Source organism: Barbus barbus (assembly GCF_936440315.1).
Source record: "Barbus barbus genome assembly, chromosome: 15".
Classification (NCBI taxonomy): domain Eukaryota; kingdom Metazoa; phylum Chordata; class Actinopteri; order Cypriniformes; family Cyprinidae; genus Barbus; species Barbus barbus.
The window spans coordinates 31902038-31923619 of record NC_136743.1 but is presented as its reverse complement, the minus strand read 5'-3'; the positions used below and the strand labels follow the sequence as shown (position 1 = coordinate 31923619).

Sequence of the window (21582 nt, the reverse complement as noted above, 5' to 3'; positions counted from 1 at the left end):
CAATCAGCATTGCATTATGTTTGGATCATTTCATTCTCATCTTACTGAGACATATTACTGGAGATATAGAGCGACCGCTGATATTTAGATCATTTTATGTCAGTATCTGCTCTACTGTTATAAAGATCTCATTGATTTGCATTACAAGCAGCAGAATTTTATCATAAATATCAGCATCGTCAGCAAATTGCATATTTTTACTCAGTGTAGGCCAATATAAGTGTAAATGCAAATAAATACTGATCATGTCAGAAGAACTAGCAAAGGAAGATGATCAGATCATCACACAGAAGCGCGTGTAGAGCTGCAGGGTTTGAAGTGAATCACCTTTTCTGAGACGGCGTCATCAAAGCAGAAACCTTGTCATCATAGAACTTCCTCATGGCGAAGCGATCTAAAGCCTGATCCGCACTGTCAGGAAGATACGAACACATCGTTCACGTCATTCACACCAATCCATCCACAGCATTACATCAGATTACAGCAGATCACCAAATACCACTGAGACTTTAACAAAACCTGTGTTGGCTTTGGAATACTAAACCACTAGATGATGAAGATGAGAGCAGTCACAACATCAGCTGTGTGGATAAACTGGGTTTCATTTATCATTGCTTTGGCACAAAATACCTTCAACAACTACATCTTTCACATTACATTAATTATCTTCTTCCTCAGGCACAAACACCTCCGAAGCTCAAGGTACTTACAGCCCAGTCTGCACATTTCCATACTCTTTACTAAACAGATAAACTTCAAAACCTAACATAATACAAAACTGAATTAAAAAGATATTTCCCGCATTTCTACAGTAATACCGTATTGAGATATATGTATAAAAACATGAAATATGAAGCTGAACACCGACAAGTCTTTCAACTTCATTACCTTCTATACAAAAGAGTAAACTTATGAATAATATTGTGCCGTAAACATGAAGTGTGTAACATTTACTGCAGAGAATCTGAACAGTACAGAGTGTCATTCTTGTTCTGTAAAGACATTTTTACTAACGCTGCCTGATTTTAATGTTTTTTTAATGTCATTATGAGTGACAAAGTGTGTTTGTTGGTTGGCAACCTTTGCTAAAGTTATGAAGGGTTTATTTGAGACTGTATGAAGTGTTTTGGTAGTTAGTTTTAGTATATTTTGAAAGTGAAATTAACTGCTGTGACAAACTGAAAGTTGGAAAGGAGAAATGTGTGAAGAGTTTAGAAAAAGTGACCAAAGTATTGAGAAATGGGCCCTAGTGATTGTAATAACGATAAGCAATCACAAATATAATTTAATATCATAGAATCAAATTAATATATTAATTTATACCATAATAATAATACTAATAAATGTCATAAGTTAAATCAGGTAGAAGGAGCTCTCTAAGGTTACAGTGATGTGATTCTCTGAGAGGAGAACTAAAAATCAGCACAACACCAGCATTATGTTAGTGACGAGAAAATATCCTGCAGATACAGACATTAGATCTGATGATTCACATGTATGAGTGATCAAATCCTCTGCTGATGGAGTGTGAACGGCTGAGCTTGTGTGATACTGAGAGGGAGATCTGTAGGAGCATGTGAAGAGCGAAGCTACCTGGCAGAGACGTCTGTGAAATGAACAAAGGAGGAGATGACCACTCCGATCCTGCCCTTCCCTCCCTGGTGAATCAGAGAGAGATCATGCATTACTGACACACAACACAGCTCATCCCTGGCCAAACATGTGGTTTGGTGATAAGGCTGTCTCAGGTTCTCACCCTGCAGTGAATGACCACCACGTGCAGCGGGTCGGTGTTTAGCCAGTTCTCTATGGCCTTACAGATGGTGCAGATCTTATCCAGAGGAGGAGCATGGAAGTCCGGCCATCCTGTGTCCAGAGTCTGAGGAGACAGCACATCAACACAGGTCAAATACACACTGATATCATATTCCAGACTGGATGAGGCAGATCCTCCACACTGTAGAAAACAACCGTGATTTTAACAGTAAAAGACTGTAAAAAAATGGTACAGTAAAAACCTGTTAATTGGTTAGCGGTAAGTTCGCCTATATACAGTGAAAAGCTGTATTAGACATTACACGTAATTGTACGGTAGTATACCATTTTTGGAAGTGGAAAAAGAACATAATTTACAGTGAATAACCATAAATTGACATTCCCAGATTTCCCTGCATTACATTTCACATTCAGTGTTTTTTCATTGAAATAACTATGTTTATTCTTTATCCTTGGTGTTTAGTGTTTGTGTGAAAGACACTGTACACCTTCTATATATGTTAGTATTTAAAAGCTGCTTGTGATGGGCTTTAGTTCATCATGTGACTTTCTCATCACCACCTGCTTTCAGTAGTTATCAGTGTATTACAAAGCAGATTTCAGAACTTCCATAGGTTTCTATATTAACATTATATCAATTGATGAAATTATGGTATTTAAATGTAAATTTAAGTTAAATCCGTAAAACCTAAAATGTTGCTACTATATTTTTTACAGTAAAATTCTGGCAACCACAACTGCTGTTTTTTTACGTGATTGTTTTTTTTTTACAGTACACACTACCTTAGGGTTCATCTTAGTGAGCTCCTGCTTTCTCTCTGACAGGTTGATCACCTGGAAAATGAATGATGAGGAGTTAAACGGCATCAGACCGGAAATGACAGAACTTGATCAGAGAGCGTTTCTCCTGTGTGAAAGCGTAACGGATCCTCACCAGATAGTTGTCTGCGTGTTTGGACTTGAGCATGCGTGTGACATCTCTCAGGTTGCGCAGGTACGTCTCCTCGAAGCAGTCTTGAGGGAAGGACACTGCAATAATGCGCTCCGTCACATAGGTGAGGTCGAGCTCATATCCCTCCTCCATCTGCAGACAGGAGACTCAAATCACCCCTGAACTTCAGAAGCTCACGAGAACAAGTATGTGACAGGAGACAGATCACATGTGCTACACATTCATTCTCCATTGGCATAAAGTTAAACATTTCTCATCGTCGTCATGTCACTCAGCAGCTCACAATAGAAAATGAATGAGATCATTAATGTTGCTTTGCCACTGAACGAGGCTTTAGTGGAACTGCATCTATACTGTTTTGAAAGAGAATTGCACTTAATTGTACTGAATGTGCACTTGTTGTGTACTTTAAATCTTAGTACACACTGCCGTTCAAAAGTTTAGGATCAGCAATATTTTTTATGTTTTTTTAAAGAAGTATCTTTTGCTCATCAAGGCTGCATTTATTTAATCAAAAACAAAGAAAAAGAGTAATATTGTGAAGTACTAGCACAATTTAAAACAACAGTTTTCTATTTTAAAATACTTTAATACTAATACTTTTAATACTTTACATTTAACCTAATATTTTAAAATGCCTTTTCAGGATTATTTGATTAATAGAAAGTTTAAAAGAGCATATATTCAAAATAAAAATATTTTCTAACAATATGTCTTTACTATCCCTTTTTTTAATCAATTTAACACATCCTTGTCATGGTGCACACACGAGGAGGAAACAGGAACGCGCAGACGAGGACGTAAACTCAAATAATAGTCTGAACAAGGAAAGGCAAGGCAAGGCAGGGCTTACAGACAGGAAACACCGGGGGTAACGAGTAGACCAGAAGAAATCACACTGAACAGACAGGACCATAAATACACAGGTAAATCATAGATAACGAGACAAACACAGCTGGACAAGGATTAACTAATGATTACATTTAACAAGGACAGGAAACAAACCAAATATGGACACAAGAGGCAGGAACACATGACACACGACAGAGGACTGACAATCCTTGCTGAATAAAAGTATTCATTTCTTTAAATTCTTAAAAAAAAAAAAGATATGTATATATATATATATATACATATACTGATCCCAAACTTTTGAACGGCTGTGTACATTTATATATAAAAGTGTATATATTTAAAAACTGTACTTGCAGATAATATATTAATGAAGTAAAGGCCACTTAAGTGACTTAAAGACAGAACTTTCTTAACAAGATTAAGTTAATTTCTAAAATTGCACTTAGTAAAATGTCAAATTAAAATATGTGTTTGAAGTTCATTTTTAATCATTATGTTTTGATAATCTTTAGTCATGTTTTAAAGAAGGGCATTTTGATATATAATAAAGCACAAGTATACTTGATTAGCTGTAGTTTAACTGTGGTGTGTAAACACTTTTAAATTCATAACATACAAGTTTGAATAGAAATTACATTAAAGTATATTTTAGTTTACCATAAATGCTTGTCAGTAAATTCAGCAGTACTTTGATCATATTTCAAATACAATAGAAGTGATTATGAAATTACACATAAAGATGTACATGTTGATGCAATTGTAAATAACAGGCAGTTAAGTGTCTGGAAACATTCAATTCACTTTGCAAATAAGTATACTATTTTAAAGTCTATTATTTCTGTAATAAGTAGGCTACTCTTTTTAAAGTATGCTTCTTTTCAAAAGAGTTATCACTATATTAACATATAGAGAGATTCGGCACTAGTTTAAATTTCTTTCTGAAAATTACCGAAAATCAGTGTTCTGTGGAAGTATTGCGTGGTAGTGTGTGTGTGTGTGTGTTAATGTTCGCTGTCCAGCACAGAGTCGCTCAATAAAGAGCTGTTTCATCAATGACAAGTGATAGGAGACGTGTACGTTTGGTTTAAGGACTGTTGGGTGAATATCAGCTCATGTTTCTAAAGTCCTGTTCTGTGAGAGAAACCGCTGCAAACCACTCATGAGTGAACTGTCCAAATGAATCAGATCGACTGACGAACAATTTCACACCTTTACACAGAAACGAACCGATTCAAACGAACTGATTCATTTCGGGAATCATTTAACCCTTCAAAATGATATTGTAACAGATAGTTGTCGTTAAGGCAATGGACACCCCACTGGAACTAATCTGTTACAATATCATTCAGATGAGATGCTATTAACAAATGGAAAGCTTTATAAAGTGTCGTTCTCCTCGAACATTTGTCAGTTATATTCTTGTTATCATAACATTTCTGTCCATCTGTTGTCTTTGTTATTATCCAGCGAGATCTCTGGACTTCCTGTGGATCTGGAGCGGCTTCATCCGCTGAGCTTTATCTGTTGACCATCTCAGATTCTTCTGCTTAACACAACACTGTCTGCATGGCCATCACCCTCATCAGACGAAACCAGCGTCACGGCTCTGTGAAAGGATATATCCACAGTATATGTGCCTCCAATCACTTTCAAAACCACCGCAGAGCATTCAGACACTTCAGTGTGAGTCGAGAAGAAGTGGAAATTCACAAATATTTCACAAAGGCTTCAGTTCTTCTAAAAGGGAGACCTGATTTAAAAATTGTGTATGCAAGTATATGCAATATATCTGAGTTTGCATGTGTTGTGAGCATTTGCAGCGCATGTGTTGTCAAAATGATGAAGATGTTTTCTTGATTTGCTGGTGTTTTTTCTATTTGCATGTGTTTTCTGAAGTTGCAGTGCGTTGAGCTCTCTCGGCCACCGTAGATTTCTGCTTACTAAATGATTTGTATATATGCTTGCCTATATACACGACCTGAAATGTGGTGTGAGGTTGCGGGTATTGCGTACAGTGTTAACTCCCGCAAGTGCCACGTTCAGTAAATTCACTTAAGAGCCGCGCGATTTGCGCTGCTTCGTCTCTCTCGCGCGCGTTCAGCTGCAGTCACTCAGATAAGTTTTTGCTTGTTGAACTTGTTGACTTTTGATGAGTTTGAGCGTGTGATGCGCTGTGAAAAAGTGTGTTGGAAACACTGTAAAACGATTTGCAATATAACTAATGTAATATTAGCACTGTAAAACTTCTGTGAGATACTGTATACATATATATATATATATAATGAGCAGCAAATTAGGAGTTTATTGAGGCAAAAGTTATAGTTGATGGTTTGTTAATAGCAAGACCTATATATTATAATTCCAATAAGTCATTATCAATATACTGTAGGTCAGATCATTCAAAACTGAATGTCCACTGAAAGCAAAAGTGACTGTATACTGTGTGATTACGTCTTCTGACTTTGCATTCACTGACATTATATATATATATATATATACAGTATATATATATATATGAATATTTCTATATCATATAATAATATATAATAATATAATATTTCTATATCATATAACAATATATAATAATATTTCTATATCATCAAACTCATTATCTGTGCTCACTTTGATTACATGTGTGGTCAAATGCTTGAATGTACCATCGATACTGATATTAGGAAGTCTCAAAAAACAATAACACGCTGTCAGTGAGCTTCAAAAACCTGGACAACATTTTTAAAGCAAACTGATGAAGGTTTAACAAGGAGCAGTGAGAAGAAGTCACGCTAAAACAAAAAAAAATCACAATGAGTTTGACAGACATCTTCAGCACTGATCTGCAATCTCGTCTGAGAAAGAGCTGGAGTTACTGAAAACCTGAAAGCCCGAGATCATCCGTCTGTTTGGCAGCAGGATTTTGTATGAAACAGGAGGACAGAAGGAACACAATACAGACTGAGGAGGACCTGATTGAGTCATCAGGAGCTGCATGTGCTCATGGAGGCTGTAACTGATGCTGAAGCACTATGTTCTATGACGGTGAAGGACTGTGTTTGATTCATTCATCTACACTAAGGGCTAGTTTGACTAAACAGGGCAAATTAGCACAAGACTGCACTGGGGGAAGCACTGGGGGAAGTCGTGGCCTAATGGTTAGAGAGTCGGACTTGTAATCCGAAGGTTGTGGGTTCGAATCTCGGGCCGGCAGGAATTGTAGGTGGGGGGAGTGAATGTCCAGCGCTCTCTCCACCCTCAATACCACGACTGAGGTGCCCTTGAGCAAGACACCGGACCCCCAACTGCTCCCCGGGCGCTGCAGCATGGCTGCCCACTGCTCCGGGTGTGTGTTCACAGTGTGTGTGTGTGTGTGTGTGTGTGTGTGTGTGTGTGTGTGTGTTCACTGCTGTGTGTGTGTTCACTGCTGTGTGTGTGTGTGTGTGTGTGTGTGTGTGTGTGTGTGTGTGTGTGTGTGTGCACGTTGGATGGGTTAAATGCAGAGCACGAATTCCGAGTATGGGTCCCCATACTTGGCTGAATGTCACTTCACTTCACTTCAAGACCGCAATTCCAAAATAGCGCAGACGGGGGGGGGGTATTTCTGTGGGTGATTTACTAACAACACATAAATTAAAGAACACGGACACAACATCTCATACACATATCAACCAACACAATATACCAAGTGCAAATTCTACTCGCAAATAAGGAATAAAGAAATAAAGAATTCACAGGAAGTTTAGGCCAAAAAATGAAGGTTTGCTAGAAGTTTAGAAAGAGCTGGTATTGTGTGACTCCTAGTTGAGGGTTTGAAAGTCTTTTATTTCCTGAAGCAAATTAAACATAACATGGCTTGGCAAACTGTGTGTTCTGATAATGTGTTCTTCTGGCATTACAAATAAATGAATACGTGTGTGAACAATCCTCTCCTTCCACCCTTCTCTCTGTTCTCTGTGTGACTCCTCCAGCAACAATAATTGCAGGAATTTCAAGAGCAAAATAGTTTAAGACATGTTTTTTTGGATGTTAAATAATGGCGCAAATACCAGTAATTTAACGAGCGCAAACGTTAGTAAATCTCGTTGCGTGATTCATTTGAATACTGTCCTCCTGTAAAGTTAGCATCTGAAAGGGAAACTCCTACAAATGCATATGAAATAAGATCAAGCACAAAAATAACTGTGTCCACGCCTTTTCAGCGCTAATTCCTCACTGCGTGTCTTTAGTAAAACCTGACCGGACTATTTTAACACCAAAAGATGGTTTGCGCTGGTGCAAGCTGTTAGTAAAACTGGCTCTAAATGTGTTGTATGATTGATCTCCACACAGAAGCGGTAGCTGGATCTCGGCGCGGTTTCTCAAGTGACTCCAGACGTGTCTCTGCAGGCCCGCCGTGGGCCGCACATGCCTCTGATCAAGGTGTGTTGTCCTGAGGAAGAGATACAGCTCCTGCAGGCATGAGAAGCCAGAGAGCGTGTGTGCTGAGATCCGGGCCTGTAAAAACAAGCTCCACTGGATCAGCTTTCTGTAGCCTTCAGCTACATCAGACAACAAACCCACACGACATGTTCAGAGCAGACGTGTGTCCAAACCACTGAACTTCAGCCATCTTCAAATGACTTCAGTGAGATTACTCTGACCAGAGGTGGACAGTAGCAAAATATTTTTACTTTACTCAAATGAATTTAAAAAGTAGCATTACTTTATCAGTGTTTTTCGTTGGAAAACTTTTACTTCTCTACATTCCAAAGCAAAATAGCATACTTTTTACTGCACTTTTTTTTTCTTTTTTTTTTTTTTAAACCTTTAATACTTAAGAAAATTAAAAATGTCCCAGGTGGAAAAAAGTGCACTTCCATAATATACTTAAAGTGCTCTAAAAAACTGATTTTTAGCACTTCTTAGGGAAGTTGTGGCCTAATGGTTAGAGAGTCGGACTTGTAATCCAAAGGTTGCGGGTTCGAGTCCCCGGCCGGCAGGGATTGTAGGTGGGGGGAGTGAATGTACAGCGCTCTCTCCACCCTCAATACCACGACTGAGGTGCCCTTGAGCAAGACACCGAACCCCCAACAGCATAAATGCTGCCCGCTGCTCCGTGTGTGTGTGTGTGTGTGTGTGTGTGTGTGTGTGTGTGTGTTCACTGCTCTGGGTGTGTGTTCACGGTGTGTGTGTGTTCACTGCTGTGTGTGTGTGTGTGTTCACTGCTGTGTGTGTGTGTGTGTGTGTGTTCACTGCTGTGTGTGTGTGTGTGTTCACTGCTGTGTGTGTGTGTGTGTGTGTGTTCACTGCTGTGTGTGTGAACACAATCAAACCTCTACAAATGATTCAGAATGCAGCGGCACGACTGATCTTCAACGAGCCCAAAAAGAGCGCATGTTACACCTCTCTTCATCTCTTTGCACTGGCTACCAGTGGCAGCTCGCATCCAGTTCAAGACACTGATGCTTGCGTACAGAACTACCACAGGCTCTGCACCCTCCTACTTCCACTCACTATTACGAACCTACATCCCCTCCAGAAGTCTGAGATCTGCTAGTGAGCGACGCCTTGTGGTACCATCACAGAGAGGCTCAAAATCACTCTCCAGAACATTCTCGTTCACCATTCCTGGCTGCTGGAATAATCTTCCCACTCCTATCCGGAACGCCGGATCTCTGGCAACCTTCAAGCAACAACTGAAAACTCATCTCTTTCGGCAGTACTTGACTTCATCCTAAACTCAAAAAAAAAAAAAAACTTTCCCTCTATCTTCCTACTAGCTTGTACTTATTTGAACAATGACTGAGACTTGGTGTTACGAGCACTTCCTCTGTCTGACTGCCTCTTCAGGATGAATCGCTTTTTGTATTCCCCAATTGTAAGTCGCTTTGGATAAAAGCGTCTGCCCAATGACTAAATGTAAATGTAAATGTGTGTGCACGTTGGATGGGTTAAATGCAGAGCATGAATTTCGAGTATGGGTCACCACACTTGGCAATATGTCACTTCATTTCTTGAGATAAACTTAAGATCATCTAAGTGTACTCAACTGTGCTATTTTGGGACACCATGAAAATGAACTACAGTAAAATGCACTTTTAACATACTATCTCTGTATGTAAAAAATGTATTTATTTACCACTTGTAGTACACTTGAACTGTCTTTCATACACTAGTACACTCAAGAGCACTACAAGTGATGACTAAATAATTATTTTTATTTTATTTAAATACAGAGATCATATGTTGAAAGTACATTTTAGTTCATATTTATGGTGTCCCAAAATAGCACAGTTGAGTACACTTAGATTATATTAAGATTCAACATTCAAAATTTTTATTCGTCACATACACAATTATACAGTATTACAGTATATTATATAAATTATACAGTATACAGTGTTATTATAGAGTATAACCAGCAGTGAAATGTAAGTCGTGTAAAAGAAATGTAAATATGTAAAAATAGCACATTTGAGTACAATTAGATGATATTAAGTTTATCTCAAGAAGTACTAAAAATCAGTTTTAGTATATTAAATACAAAATTAGTGCGAGAAAATAGAGCACTTTTAGTGCATTATGGAAGTGTACTTTTTTTTCACCAGGGGTAGTACTTTCTTGTTCTCAAGTAAATCTTTGAATTACTTTTACTTGAGAACCGGATTTCTAATGTAATTAAGTATTAAATAATATTTAATATGAAACATAGTACAATAACATGTACAGGATTATGCTTTGGAATGTTATGAAGAAAAGTTTTCTGAAGAAAAACACTCCGATAAAGCAGAGTAAAAACACTTCTCTACTGTCCGCCTCTGACCGTTACACTGTAGCTTCAAATGAAGAAGATAAGAGGACAATGTGAAGTGAGTTCACAACCACAAACAGCTTGGCGTATCAGACCAGATCTACGTATATTCATGAGAAACACAACACTGAGAAGCAGATGGCCAGATCTCACACAACAACCTGCTCCAGACTCTCAGACTGACAGCTCACACACCTGGACACACACCAGCTCACACACCTGGACACACACCAGCTCACACACCTGGACACACACCTGGACACACACCAGCTCACACACCTGGACACACACCTGGACACACACCAGCTCACACACCTGGACACACACCTGGACACACACCTGAACACACACCAGCTCACACACCTGGACACACACCTGGACACACACCTGAACACACACCTGAACACACACCTGGACACACACCTGGACACACACCAGCTCACACACCTGGACACACACCTGGACACACACCTGGACACACACCAGCTCACACACCTGGACACACACCTGAACACACACCTGGACACACACCTGGACACACACCAGCTCACACACCTGGACACACACCTGGACACACACCTGGACACACACCAGCTCACACACCTGGACACACACCTGGACACACACCTGAACACACACCAGCTCACACACCTGGACACACACCTGGACACACACCTGAACACACACCTGAACACACACCTGGACACACACCTGGACACACACCAGCTCACACACCTGGACACACACCTGGACACACACCTGGACACACACCAGCTCACACACCTGGACACACACCTGGACACACACCTGGACACACACCAGCTCACACACCTGGACACACACCTGGACACACACCTGGACACACACCAGCTCACACACCTGGACACACACCTGGACACACACCTGGACACACACCTGGACACACACCAGCTCACACACCTGGACACACACCTGGACACACACCTGGACACACACCAGCTCACACACCTGGACACACACCTGGACACACACCTGGACACACACCAGCTCACACACCTGGACACACACCTGGACACACACCAGCTCACACACCTGGACACACACCTGGACACACACCTGGACACACACCAGCTCACACACCTGGACACACACCTGGACACACAACACTGCGTCTGACAGATACCTTTATTCACAACCGGTCAAAAGAGTTTTCAATGGTTTTAAACTGTAATGTATTTCTGTGATCTGCAGCTGTATTTTCAGCATCATTACTCCAGTCTTCAGTGTCACATGATCTTCAGAAATCATAATAATATACTGATTTACTGCTCAACAAACATTTCTGATTATTATCAATGTTGAACACAGTTGTGCTGCTCAGTATTTTTGAGGAAACTATGACACGTTTTCTTTTTCAGGATTCACAGATGAATAGAAAGCTCAAAAGAACAGCATTTATTTGAAACAAAAATCATTTGTAACATTATAAATGTCTTTACTGTAACCTTTGAACATTTTAATGCATCCTTGATGAATAAAAGTATTATTATTATTGTAATTTTATTTTACTGACCACAAACTTTGCAACAATAGTGTGCACTGCATTGAAGGTAAGCACTGTTCAGTTCGTTCATTCTCCAGGAATCAAACCTGTGTTTGCTCTACTCTTTTAGCTACAGAAACAGCATTACTCTGATCCTCACCGATCCAGATCATTTGTCCTGTGTGTTTTGTATTTAAATATGAATTAACTTCTCTCTGTGTTCCTGGAAGACGGGTGAGAACGGCTTGATTGATGATCTTCAGGCCACATCGTGAAGAGCCTGAGATGAGGAGACCTCATGCAGAACTGAACTGACGGTCAGTCTTTCAACCGTCTGAGTTGTCTTCACTAACACTGTATTTTGATGGTCCACTTTAGACATTATACTAACTTTAAGTGAACTACATGTCAACTAGCAGTCATTAGAGTATTAGTAACTGTCGGCTTTTATTCTGATGGACATTCTACTGACTGTAAGTGACTTTGCAAGTGCATGTCAACTTATTCTACTAACCTTACAGTTTACTAATACTCTAGTGCGAGTTAGGCGACATGTAGCTGCAAAGTTACTCATAGTCAGTCTAAAGTGGACTACGGAAATAAAGTGTAATCATGTTGTATATCCAGCATCAGGATCCTGTCAGAAATAGCAGCTCTGAGGTCCAGACCACGAGCAGAAACCATCCGCAGGTTCCTGTCGGTTTCTGGAGCTGCTCTAAATGACTGCTTCTCTTCACGCGGTCAAGAGCTCTTTAACCCTTCGATCTCTGCATCAGACGACCTCAATCACACATCCGCTACATCTCATCCGTCTGTCCTTTGTCTGAAACGTTCCCTCTCTTTCCTGCTGTAATGGATTACATATGTTCCTCATTTAAGCGAGGTGAGGGACTGTGATTTATTACTGTAACACAAAGACCGTTCAGCCTGGTCACCTGAGAAAGAGCGGTCTGATTGACTAACAGAGGATCAGCAGAGAGACAATCAATAGATAATCAATGAAAGTGGCTCTGATGATGATGAAAGAGGACATGCAGGAGTGTGTGTGTGTGTGTGTGTGTGTGTGTGATGGGTGGAGACACACCGAACATTCCTGGAGTAAATATTCACACAGCACTTGTCATTAAATGCCCAACCCTGAGGACAGCAGTCGACTCACATCAACAACGTCTCGATTATTCCTTGAGATTCAATGAGAGACTTTTGCTAAAGTCTCAGCTGTTTTTCCTGAGAAAGAGTAACTTGCCTCCTGTAGAGTTTCCAAAAAGAGTCAACAACGTCTTGAGATCTCAAAGCCTGCAATCACAAGTCACTGCCATCTTTATATAACTCTCAACTCTCACTGGAAGACTCTTCTGACTCTGTGTCTTGGGATTTTAGGGAAAAAACCCTCTAATACTCGATGAGATGTAACTGAGAAGCTCATCAAGCTTTGAAAGAGAAGCTGTGAGCCGCCCCACGGCAGAAAAGTGAAAACTGCTTCTACAGAATGAAAATCAACACAGTTTATTCACACACAGTGCTGTCTGATTCAATCAGTGCAATCACACACACACAGATCTGAGGCACTAAATACAGCTGTCGTCTGAACCCACAGAAGCACTGAATGCAGTGTGAAGACTGATTCAAGGAGAACCCGCACAGAGAGCTGAGCTTACCTTGTCTGGGGGAGAGTTAGCTGCTCTTGTAAGAGTGAGACGAGAGGGAGACTCTCTTCACCTCGTCATAGTTCAGCTGTAAATCTGCCACAGACTGCAGGAGAGAGGATGAGGATTCAGACTTTAGTCCAGGATCAGTGCTGCTCGCAGCTCATTGCTTTCTCATTAGTCATTTCAGGCTTTTCTGAACTCAGCTCCAGAGTTAGTGAAAAGAAAGACGGCCGCAGCTCTGGATCCTCCCCCTGCTCTCCTCTCCTCCCGTCTCCCCCTCCACCTCCATTCTCTGGCGGTTCCCATGCAACACACACACACACACACACACACACACACACACACGAGGGATGGGGGAAGGGACAGCAACAATACCAGCAGATGCCTTCACACACACGCTGACAGACCTGATCAACTGAATGAGACATTCAAGATAAACACTAATGACCCATCAATACACTGAGATCAGAACACATTCAGTGAGGAACAAACACTCATCACTTCAGCAACACATTCAAACTGACATAAAACTACAAGAAAACTAAAAGTAGGCTACTCACAAAAACACATTTGTATTTGTAATATTTAAAAAATAAGACCTTGAAACGTACTAAACTAAGTTAAAAATAAGACCTTAAAATTAGCTAAAAGCAAACATAAAATACTAATAAAATTAAATATACCAAAATACAAACTTATTCAGTTTAGTGAGGTTTACAAACAAATTGTGAAGTTTAAAACAAAAACAAAAAGTACTAATAAAATTAACCTTTTTTTTTTTTTAATAGCACCTTAAAATGTTGCGGATCTTAACTAAAAGGAAACAAAAAGTAATAATAAACTTTTTTATTGTCTTTATTTTTATATAAATATAACTTTTTTTTAAACAACACTTACACATTTTCATGCTTACAGCAAATAAAATCACAAGATATCTCAAATATCTCAACAATGTCTCAAAGTGTGCTCAGATTCAGATCTCAGTATGAACGCAAGCAGTTCTCATCGTCGTGAGAGTCACTGTACGCTGCAAACAAATCTTACTCTGTATTTTTGTTGTTTTCCAGTATAAATGTCTCAACAATCTTATCAATACACATTTAGCAGCTGTGACGTGCTCCTGGGTCCGTTCTGCTTTAGCCAGCTGTGGGGCGGGACTTTGGGGGTAAGTATCATGGGAAACACCTGCAAAGAGGTTTAAAAGAGTTTTTTGGACTTCTGACCAGGGGGCTCTCTGTGGCCCTCTTTGGTTTTTTGTTATGTTGGGTTGTTTTGTTGTGATTATTTGTTGACTTTATGCAGTAGTTTAGTTTGGGATTTATGTTCTACAGGCCTGTTGGTTATGTTGGATTGTGATTGTTAACTTGTGATTGTTAATTTTATTTCTATTATGATTTGTAATTTTTATTTTTGTAAATAAACATTAGTTAATTTATATTGCGTTCTCGTTGCCTCCCTTATTTGTCGCGGCTCTGAGCCGGCCGTGACACAGCAAAATTAGTTAAAATATTATTTATTCTTATTTTCTGAATTTTTTAAATCAAAATTAAGTTTTTAAATGAAGCGTTTTGTTAAAATAATAATAATAATAATAATCTTCCAATGGGGTCAAAAAAACAAAAACAAAATTATTAAATTAAGTTTATTTCTCCGACCCTATTGACCGATATTTTTAATTGTTTTAAGGATAAATCCAGTTTTGTTGAGTAAATGTATCTTGTTTCAGTAATTGGATATTTGTACTGTAAAACAAGACAAAAATACTCAGTAAGAAAACAATTCTTTGCAGTGTAGATGCTGTCAGGATGTCCTCTATTGGCTCATTTGTTGTTATTTCTTCAAGCATGAACTCTTTCTGAGTTATTAAAGAGTGGAATCTGAGCAACACAATCACCTCTGGATCACTGTAACTAGTGTTCACATTTAATTCATTGTCGTCTGTGTAACCGAACCCTGTTAGTCACATGACTTCTGGCCAGACTCTTGAAGACAGCCGTTCATTGGTCTTCTGAAGGCGCAGGAATGCTGCATTACATAACATGGCTTTGTGTGTGGTGATCTCTGATAGCTGGTTAATGACTGACAGCAGAGAGAGCAGCACACGAGTGGAGAACATCACTGATGTGTGTGTGATCAGCTCCAGTGTCCTGTTCCAGCACTGTGAAATGTGTAATTACTCCAGATGAAGGCCGGTTTTGAATGACCTGTCCTGCTTCTGTGTGTGATACGCCACCTACAGTGAGCTGACGGTGCTGACAGTGCTGTAGCTGCCCTTATATTAACGCTGTTCGCAGGCTCAGACAAGTTTAAAAACACGCTTCATTGCTCCAGAGACCTGATATAAACTCACAATGGCAACGCAAGAGCAATTTCAGTGGCACATTATTATTTATTGCTTTATGAAACAGCAGTGTATGTAACTGCAAGCACATGTCAGGGATGTGCAGTGTATTCCTCTGAACACTGGTACATTTACTAGATATTCCATATGAATCATTCGGCTTGTTGAAACACTGTGCTGTGTCTCATGACTGTACTTTGACCGCCACAGGACAAGTTCATCCACCTCTCTTATCTCTCATTGATTCATCCGGCACGCTTCTCCACTGTGACGAGTCTGGCCTACGCATGGCTTAGTCATTAACATACGGCATCTGAACACAATCAGCTCTACATCAAAGCATTCTGGGACAGTAAATCGGGGCACAACTATTAAAGGGACAACTTTGTGCCTATACTCACTCGCAGGCCATCCAAGATGAAGATGAGTTTGTTTCTTCATCAGATTTGGAGAAATGTGTCACTGCACAGAATGAGAGTCCAAACAGCTGATAAAAACATCACAATAATCCACACCTCTCCAGTTCATCAGTTAACATCTGGAGAAGACAAAAACTGCAAATTGTTAAGAAACAAATACATTAAGGCATTTTTAAAAAAAATTTTTTTACCAAAAAAGGGGTCCATAATCCATAATAACTCTTCCTCCAGAGAAAAAGTGAAAAAGTGTTCTGGTGAATCAGGAGAGAAATCTGCACAGATCATGCAACGTTTACAAGACAAAACAGCTCTAAACAAATATGTGGATGGATTTTGATGAGAGAGACAACAGGAGATGCACCTTTTCACTGGAGGAAGAGTTATTATGGATTATGGACTCGTATTTGAGTTAAAAACGTCTTGATGGATTAGTTTGATCTTTAGTCTTCTCCAGATGTTAACTGATGGACTGGAGTGGTGTGGATTATTGTGATGTTTTTATCAGCTGTTTGGACTCTCATTCTGACGGCACCCATTCACTGCAGAGCATCCATTGCTGAGACACTGATGCAGAGACACATTTATACAAACCTGATGAAGAAACACACTCATCCTGATCTTGGATGACCTGAGGACATTTTCAGCAAATTTTCATTTATGGGATATGCACCTTTTAGCAGTGGATAAGGTACAAAGTTGTCCCTTTAAGTTTTCTGCCTCAATTTTTATTTTATTTTTTCTGAGAGTGTATTGTGACATGATGTGAAGAAAAATACACCCCAAGCAAACTAAAACAGAAGCTCATCAAGGGTTCTTCACCATTAGGGATACAACAGCTTGTCACTAGGGCAGAACCATTAAATGGCACCTTTGCCCCATATTTACCCCTAAAAGGTTTTTAGTAGCACCTTAATGGTACATATTACTGCTCTAAAGCAGTACTTCTCAAACCCGTCCTGGAGGCATACAAAATGTTCAGTGGCGGGGGGTCATCAGGACAGGTCTGAGAGCACTGCTCTAGGGTATACACTTCTAGGGTTAAATAAGGTACAAAGGTGTCCTTTTGCAGGTCCAGACCCAGTGACAACCCCTAAAGCAGGAGTGGAGGGCCGGTGTCCTGCAGAGTTGAGCTCCAATCTTATTTAAACACACCTGAACCAGCTAATCAAGGTCTTTGGATTACTAGAAATGTCCGAGCTAAACTTTGCAGGACATTGGCCCTCCAAGAGCGGGACTGGACCACCCTGCCCTAAAGGTGTATATTTTTTCTGAGAGTGAATTATCACTTTATGAAGAAAAATTCCCTCCAAGTATCTGTACAATTAAAGCAGAAACTCACAAAGGGTTCTGTACAGTATGTGCTGTTAAATAAAAGCACTAAATGGTCCGGTTGGAGCATCCCGCAGGCGCTGACCACTCACTTATGAAACTCTCCTGTTTATTTCCATCTGCAGATTCAAAAAGAGCCTCAAATGTCACGCTGGTGCATTTAGTGACTTTGCACTGAATGGATGCTGTGCCTTTGACTTCTCGGAGTGAGCAACGAATCGCACCATCATCTTCATCGCCATCAACCGGGATCTCAGTTACGTTTGGGACAGAGGAGCCTTGAAACTCAGAGCTGGAGTTCTTCCCGCAGACGAGCTGCTCCTTGTCCACAGACATCAGGTGGCGTCCTCGAATAACCGCAGGAGCGTCACAGTAAACCCTGGTCAGATCCACCACGTTCCTTTCGTTGTAACTCAGCCAGTCAAAGAAGTACTGTAACCCGCAGTCGCAGCGCCAGGGGTTCCCATGAAGCTGGACCATGCACTGGAAGTCCAGGTCATCAAAGAAGCCATGTGGGATGCTCTGCAGGCTGTTCATGGACAAGTGCAGCTGCTCCATGTCATGCTGATCCTTCAACAAGTTCACTTCCAGTGAACTCAGTTTATTTTTCTGCAGAAGGATGGTTTTTATACTAAACAGCCCACTGAAGACAGAGCCAGGCAATGCCGTAATCCGGTTCTCAGACAGATCCAGTTTTTTCAGCGAGATGAGGTTCTGAAAGAGATCCGAAGGGACTTCAGAGAGCTGATTCAGAGACAAGTCCAGATACGTAATGTGATGCAGTTTGTGAAAAACATTGCGGGGAAGCTGCGCCAGAGTGTTCTTCTTGAGGATCAGCTTCCGCAAACCGGATGGGAATGTTTCAGAGCTTAGGTTGCTGATGAGATTGCTTCGGAGATTGAGCTCCTCCAGGTGATCCAGATGAGTGAAGATCCCTAAGGGAAGCTGTGAGATCGAGTTGTCATGCAGCGAGAGCGATCTCAGGAGAGAGTTGTTCTGGAAGGCATCTGCTGAGAGGGAGCTGATGTGGTTGAAGGACAGGTCGAGCTCCTGCAGTTTGTGGAGACGATGGAAGAGAAGTCTGGGCAAATATGACAAGACGTTCCCCCTCAACTGCAACGTTTCCAGTTTGTGCAAAGAGTTGAAAATGCCAGCGTCCAGTGCGCTGATCTTATTGTTGTTGAGCAGCAGTCTCGTAAGGTTGGCCAGCGAGCTGAAGGTCTGCACGTCAAAACTCAACCGATGATTTCCGCTGATTTCCAGCTCCTGCAGCTCAAGCAGGCAGTCGAAGGCATCGCGAGAGATCGTTTCCACGAGGCTGTTGAGAACGACCAGCTTGGTAAGTCTGAGCTTCTCTCTGAAGGAACTGCTGTTCAAAAGTGTGATGCCCGACGCCACTACAATCAGTTCTCTCACCTGCGCTGAGATGTTGACAGGTAAAGCTTTCATGGACTCGTCTGAGCAGACGACCTTTGCAGTGGAGAAGCACTGGCACAGATCAGGACAGCAATCACAGCAGTGAAGCTGAATCAGGACGAGCACAACCGCTGCCCAGTGTTTGTTCATGTCTTCTGGGAACAGAAAAGCCACAGTTCAGTTTAAGTCAGTGCGTCTCTTTGTGTCTGCTGAGTTTGGGGTACATTTATGTCCAAAAATAACTGGGTTTTAATATTTAAGAACAGTTCAAAGATCTTGTCTGCATTTATACAAGCACATTATAGCATTCAATACACTGATGTTTCTATGAGTATAAGAAAACATGTTTGGGTTACACTTTATTTTGATAGTCCACTTTAGACATTCTACTAACTATAAGTAACTACATGTCAACTAATGCTCATTAATTTGCAGCTACATGTCTAATAACTCTCAGAGTGTACTGTTAGGGTAGGTTTAGGGTTAGTAGAATAAGTTGACATATACTTGCAAAGTTTCTAATAGTCAGTATGCTGTATGTTGTGGACCCATCAAAATAAAGTGTTAGCAGATATTGAGCAGACAGTCTACTAATACTCTAATGACTGCTAGTTGACATGGAGTTGCAAAGTTACTTACTGTTAGTAGAATGTCTAAAGTGGACTATCGAAATAAAGTGTTACCCATGTTTGATGTCATCAAATGTACATTAGGTCTTGATGATTGAAAGAAAATTAAAGATTTTGCTAACACTTTATAAGACATCTGTATCGACAGGCACTTTAATCCAGGTTTTGTCAGCATGTGCGTTTCCTCAGACATCAGACCCATGATTTTGACATTATTAGAAGCAGTGATTGCATGCTTAACCAGCTGAACTACTGTTGTTAATTCCTACATAAATTAATACATTTTAACATATAATTCAATATTTCAGTATAAATGCAATGAATTAACAATAGTATACATATGAACTGACTTGAACCTATATTAATAAAAGTTGCAAAATAATGTTGTTCATTGCACGATACCTAACTAATAAGGAATTAAACCTGATTATTAACAATAGAAATATTTAATTACTTAACACCCAGCAAGTATACAATATTATATGTGAAAACAGACATTACCTGCCGCTCTGTTGTGCACATGCAGCTCGAGTTGAAATAAGCAAATTCCACTTTGATGTCGGTGGTTTTCAGATAAACTCTTGAGTAAACGGACAGTCATTGGTCAGGTCTATCTGTGACTTCAGTCATGCTTTAATGTTCTGCCGCCTCAAACTGCTGTAAAACAATGACATTTTGGACAAATAATTATCCAGTTTAATACTAATAATGAATTCTCCCAAATCTGATGATTATGTAGTGGTAACTACAGGATAGAGGGAGGTTTCATTGGGCCTAATGCATAAGACTGATAGATTGACCCATAAAGACCGCTGAGCAACATGTGAGGTGTATGTTTCTCTGTTGAGCACAGTGTTCAGACTTATGAAATCCATCTGAGACCAAACATAATGCACTGACACAACCGCATCACATTTCCACACAACCGACTTCTGTTAGTTTATGAAATAATAAGGACAAAACTAAATCTAGATGACAGGCCTCTTATCATGTGTACAGTGCTTACCCTGTAACATGCCTGACTGACATCTATCAGTCTCAACACTTCACAATCACTTTACACTTGTTTATTAGTCATTAGTTATTTATCAATTAAAAATTATTCTACAGCATTTCTTCATTATCGCAGTCAATGTTAATTTCATAATTTACTAATACATCATTAAAATCAAAAGTTGTGACTTGTATCTGTTAATATTATTTAATGAATGAGACTGACATAACGTGAAGCATGAACATTTATTTAGTAACGTTAACAATGATGAATGAATACTGTGACACATTTGTCATTGTTTGTTAATGTATTAACTCATTTTAAGTATTGAGATCTTCCCAGCCAACAGAAACATTTTGTTAAAGTTTTTATTAAGTTCCAATGACTTTCTATTTTATTGTTTTGCACACATGGGAACGTTACTTCTGATTATTATTATTATTTTTATTTATTTATTATTTTTTTATTTTCTGAAACAAGTTGTAAGATAGGCTAGTAACATTTAATAAAGTTAGATGAACGTCCAGCTACCATGAACGATGCTTTATGTTTTTGTGCTAACGTTTTGAGAACATTATTAAACACGAAATAACTCTTAATTATTTATTGAATTAACTCTAACATTCAATTAACAGTAGTGGAAGAACGGTTTTTTTTTTCATAAAACGTTAGCTGGGTTACTGTAAACAAACATTATTGACTAATGTCTATGAATTTCATTCATTCAAGGTAAACGTAACAAAGTTGTTTGACTGATACATAGAGGTCTTTATTTATTTTTATCTTTTCCTATGATCATGTTCAAATAATTTTTAGCATACCATTTTTATTTCCACAATCTAAAGAAGAATAAATTACATTATTGCTACAAGCTAAAAACTCTGAGTGTATGTTGTGTTCCGTGCTCGGAGGCGGT

General features: G+C 39.7%; 2 protein-coding genes across 3 annotated transcripts in view; both read right to left on the bottom strand.

The window, feature by feature from the left end:
- The window catches only part of LOC306880787 (tensin-3-like), a 45837-nt gene extending 32040 nt beyond the window's left edge, over positions 1-13797 (bottom strand). Inside the window, exons 1-6 of the mRNA XM_079434552.1 lie at positions 13548-13797; positions 2711-2860; positions 2560-2610; positions 1757-1879; positions 1594-1658; positions 328-411 (exon numbers count right to left, since the gene is read on the bottom strand). Coding sequence (XP_079290678.1) covers positions 328-411; positions 1594-1658; positions 1757-1879; positions 2560-2610; positions 2711-2860 — 473 coding nt within the window. The 5' untranslated portion in view covers positions 13548-13797. The remainder of the gene's footprint in view (positions 1-327; positions 412-1593; positions 1659-1756; positions 1880-2559; positions 2611-2710; positions 2861-13547) is intronic.
- Positions 13798-14397: 600 nt separating this feature from the next.
- LOC306881138 (uncharacterized protein) lies at positions 14398-20199 on the bottom strand. Of its 2 annotated transcripts, none has more exons than XM_079435058.1 (2): positions 20174-20199; positions 14398-19198 (listed from the first exon to the last, which is right to left on the bottom strand). In XM_079435058.1, the coding sequence occupies exon 2, from the start codon at positions 19191-19193 to the stop codon at positions 17676-17678; it is 1518 nt and encodes a 505-aa protein (XP_079291184.1). In that variant the 5' UTR covers positions 19194-19198; positions 20174-20199; the 3' UTR covers positions 14398-17675. The 2 variants fall into 2 exon arrangements, with proteins under 2 accessions (XP_079291184.1, XP_079291185.1); XM_079435059.1 differs by having other exon boundaries at positions 14398-19195; positions 20174-20186.
- Between the last annotated feature and the right edge of the window lie 1383 nt (positions 20200-21582).

What these genes read in the sequence shown, in the direction of transcription:
- LOC306881138 (XM_079435058.1), bottom strand. Translation starts at nt 19,193, where the DNA reads ATGAACAAACACTGGGCAGCGGTTGTGCTCGTCCTGATTCAGCTTCAC.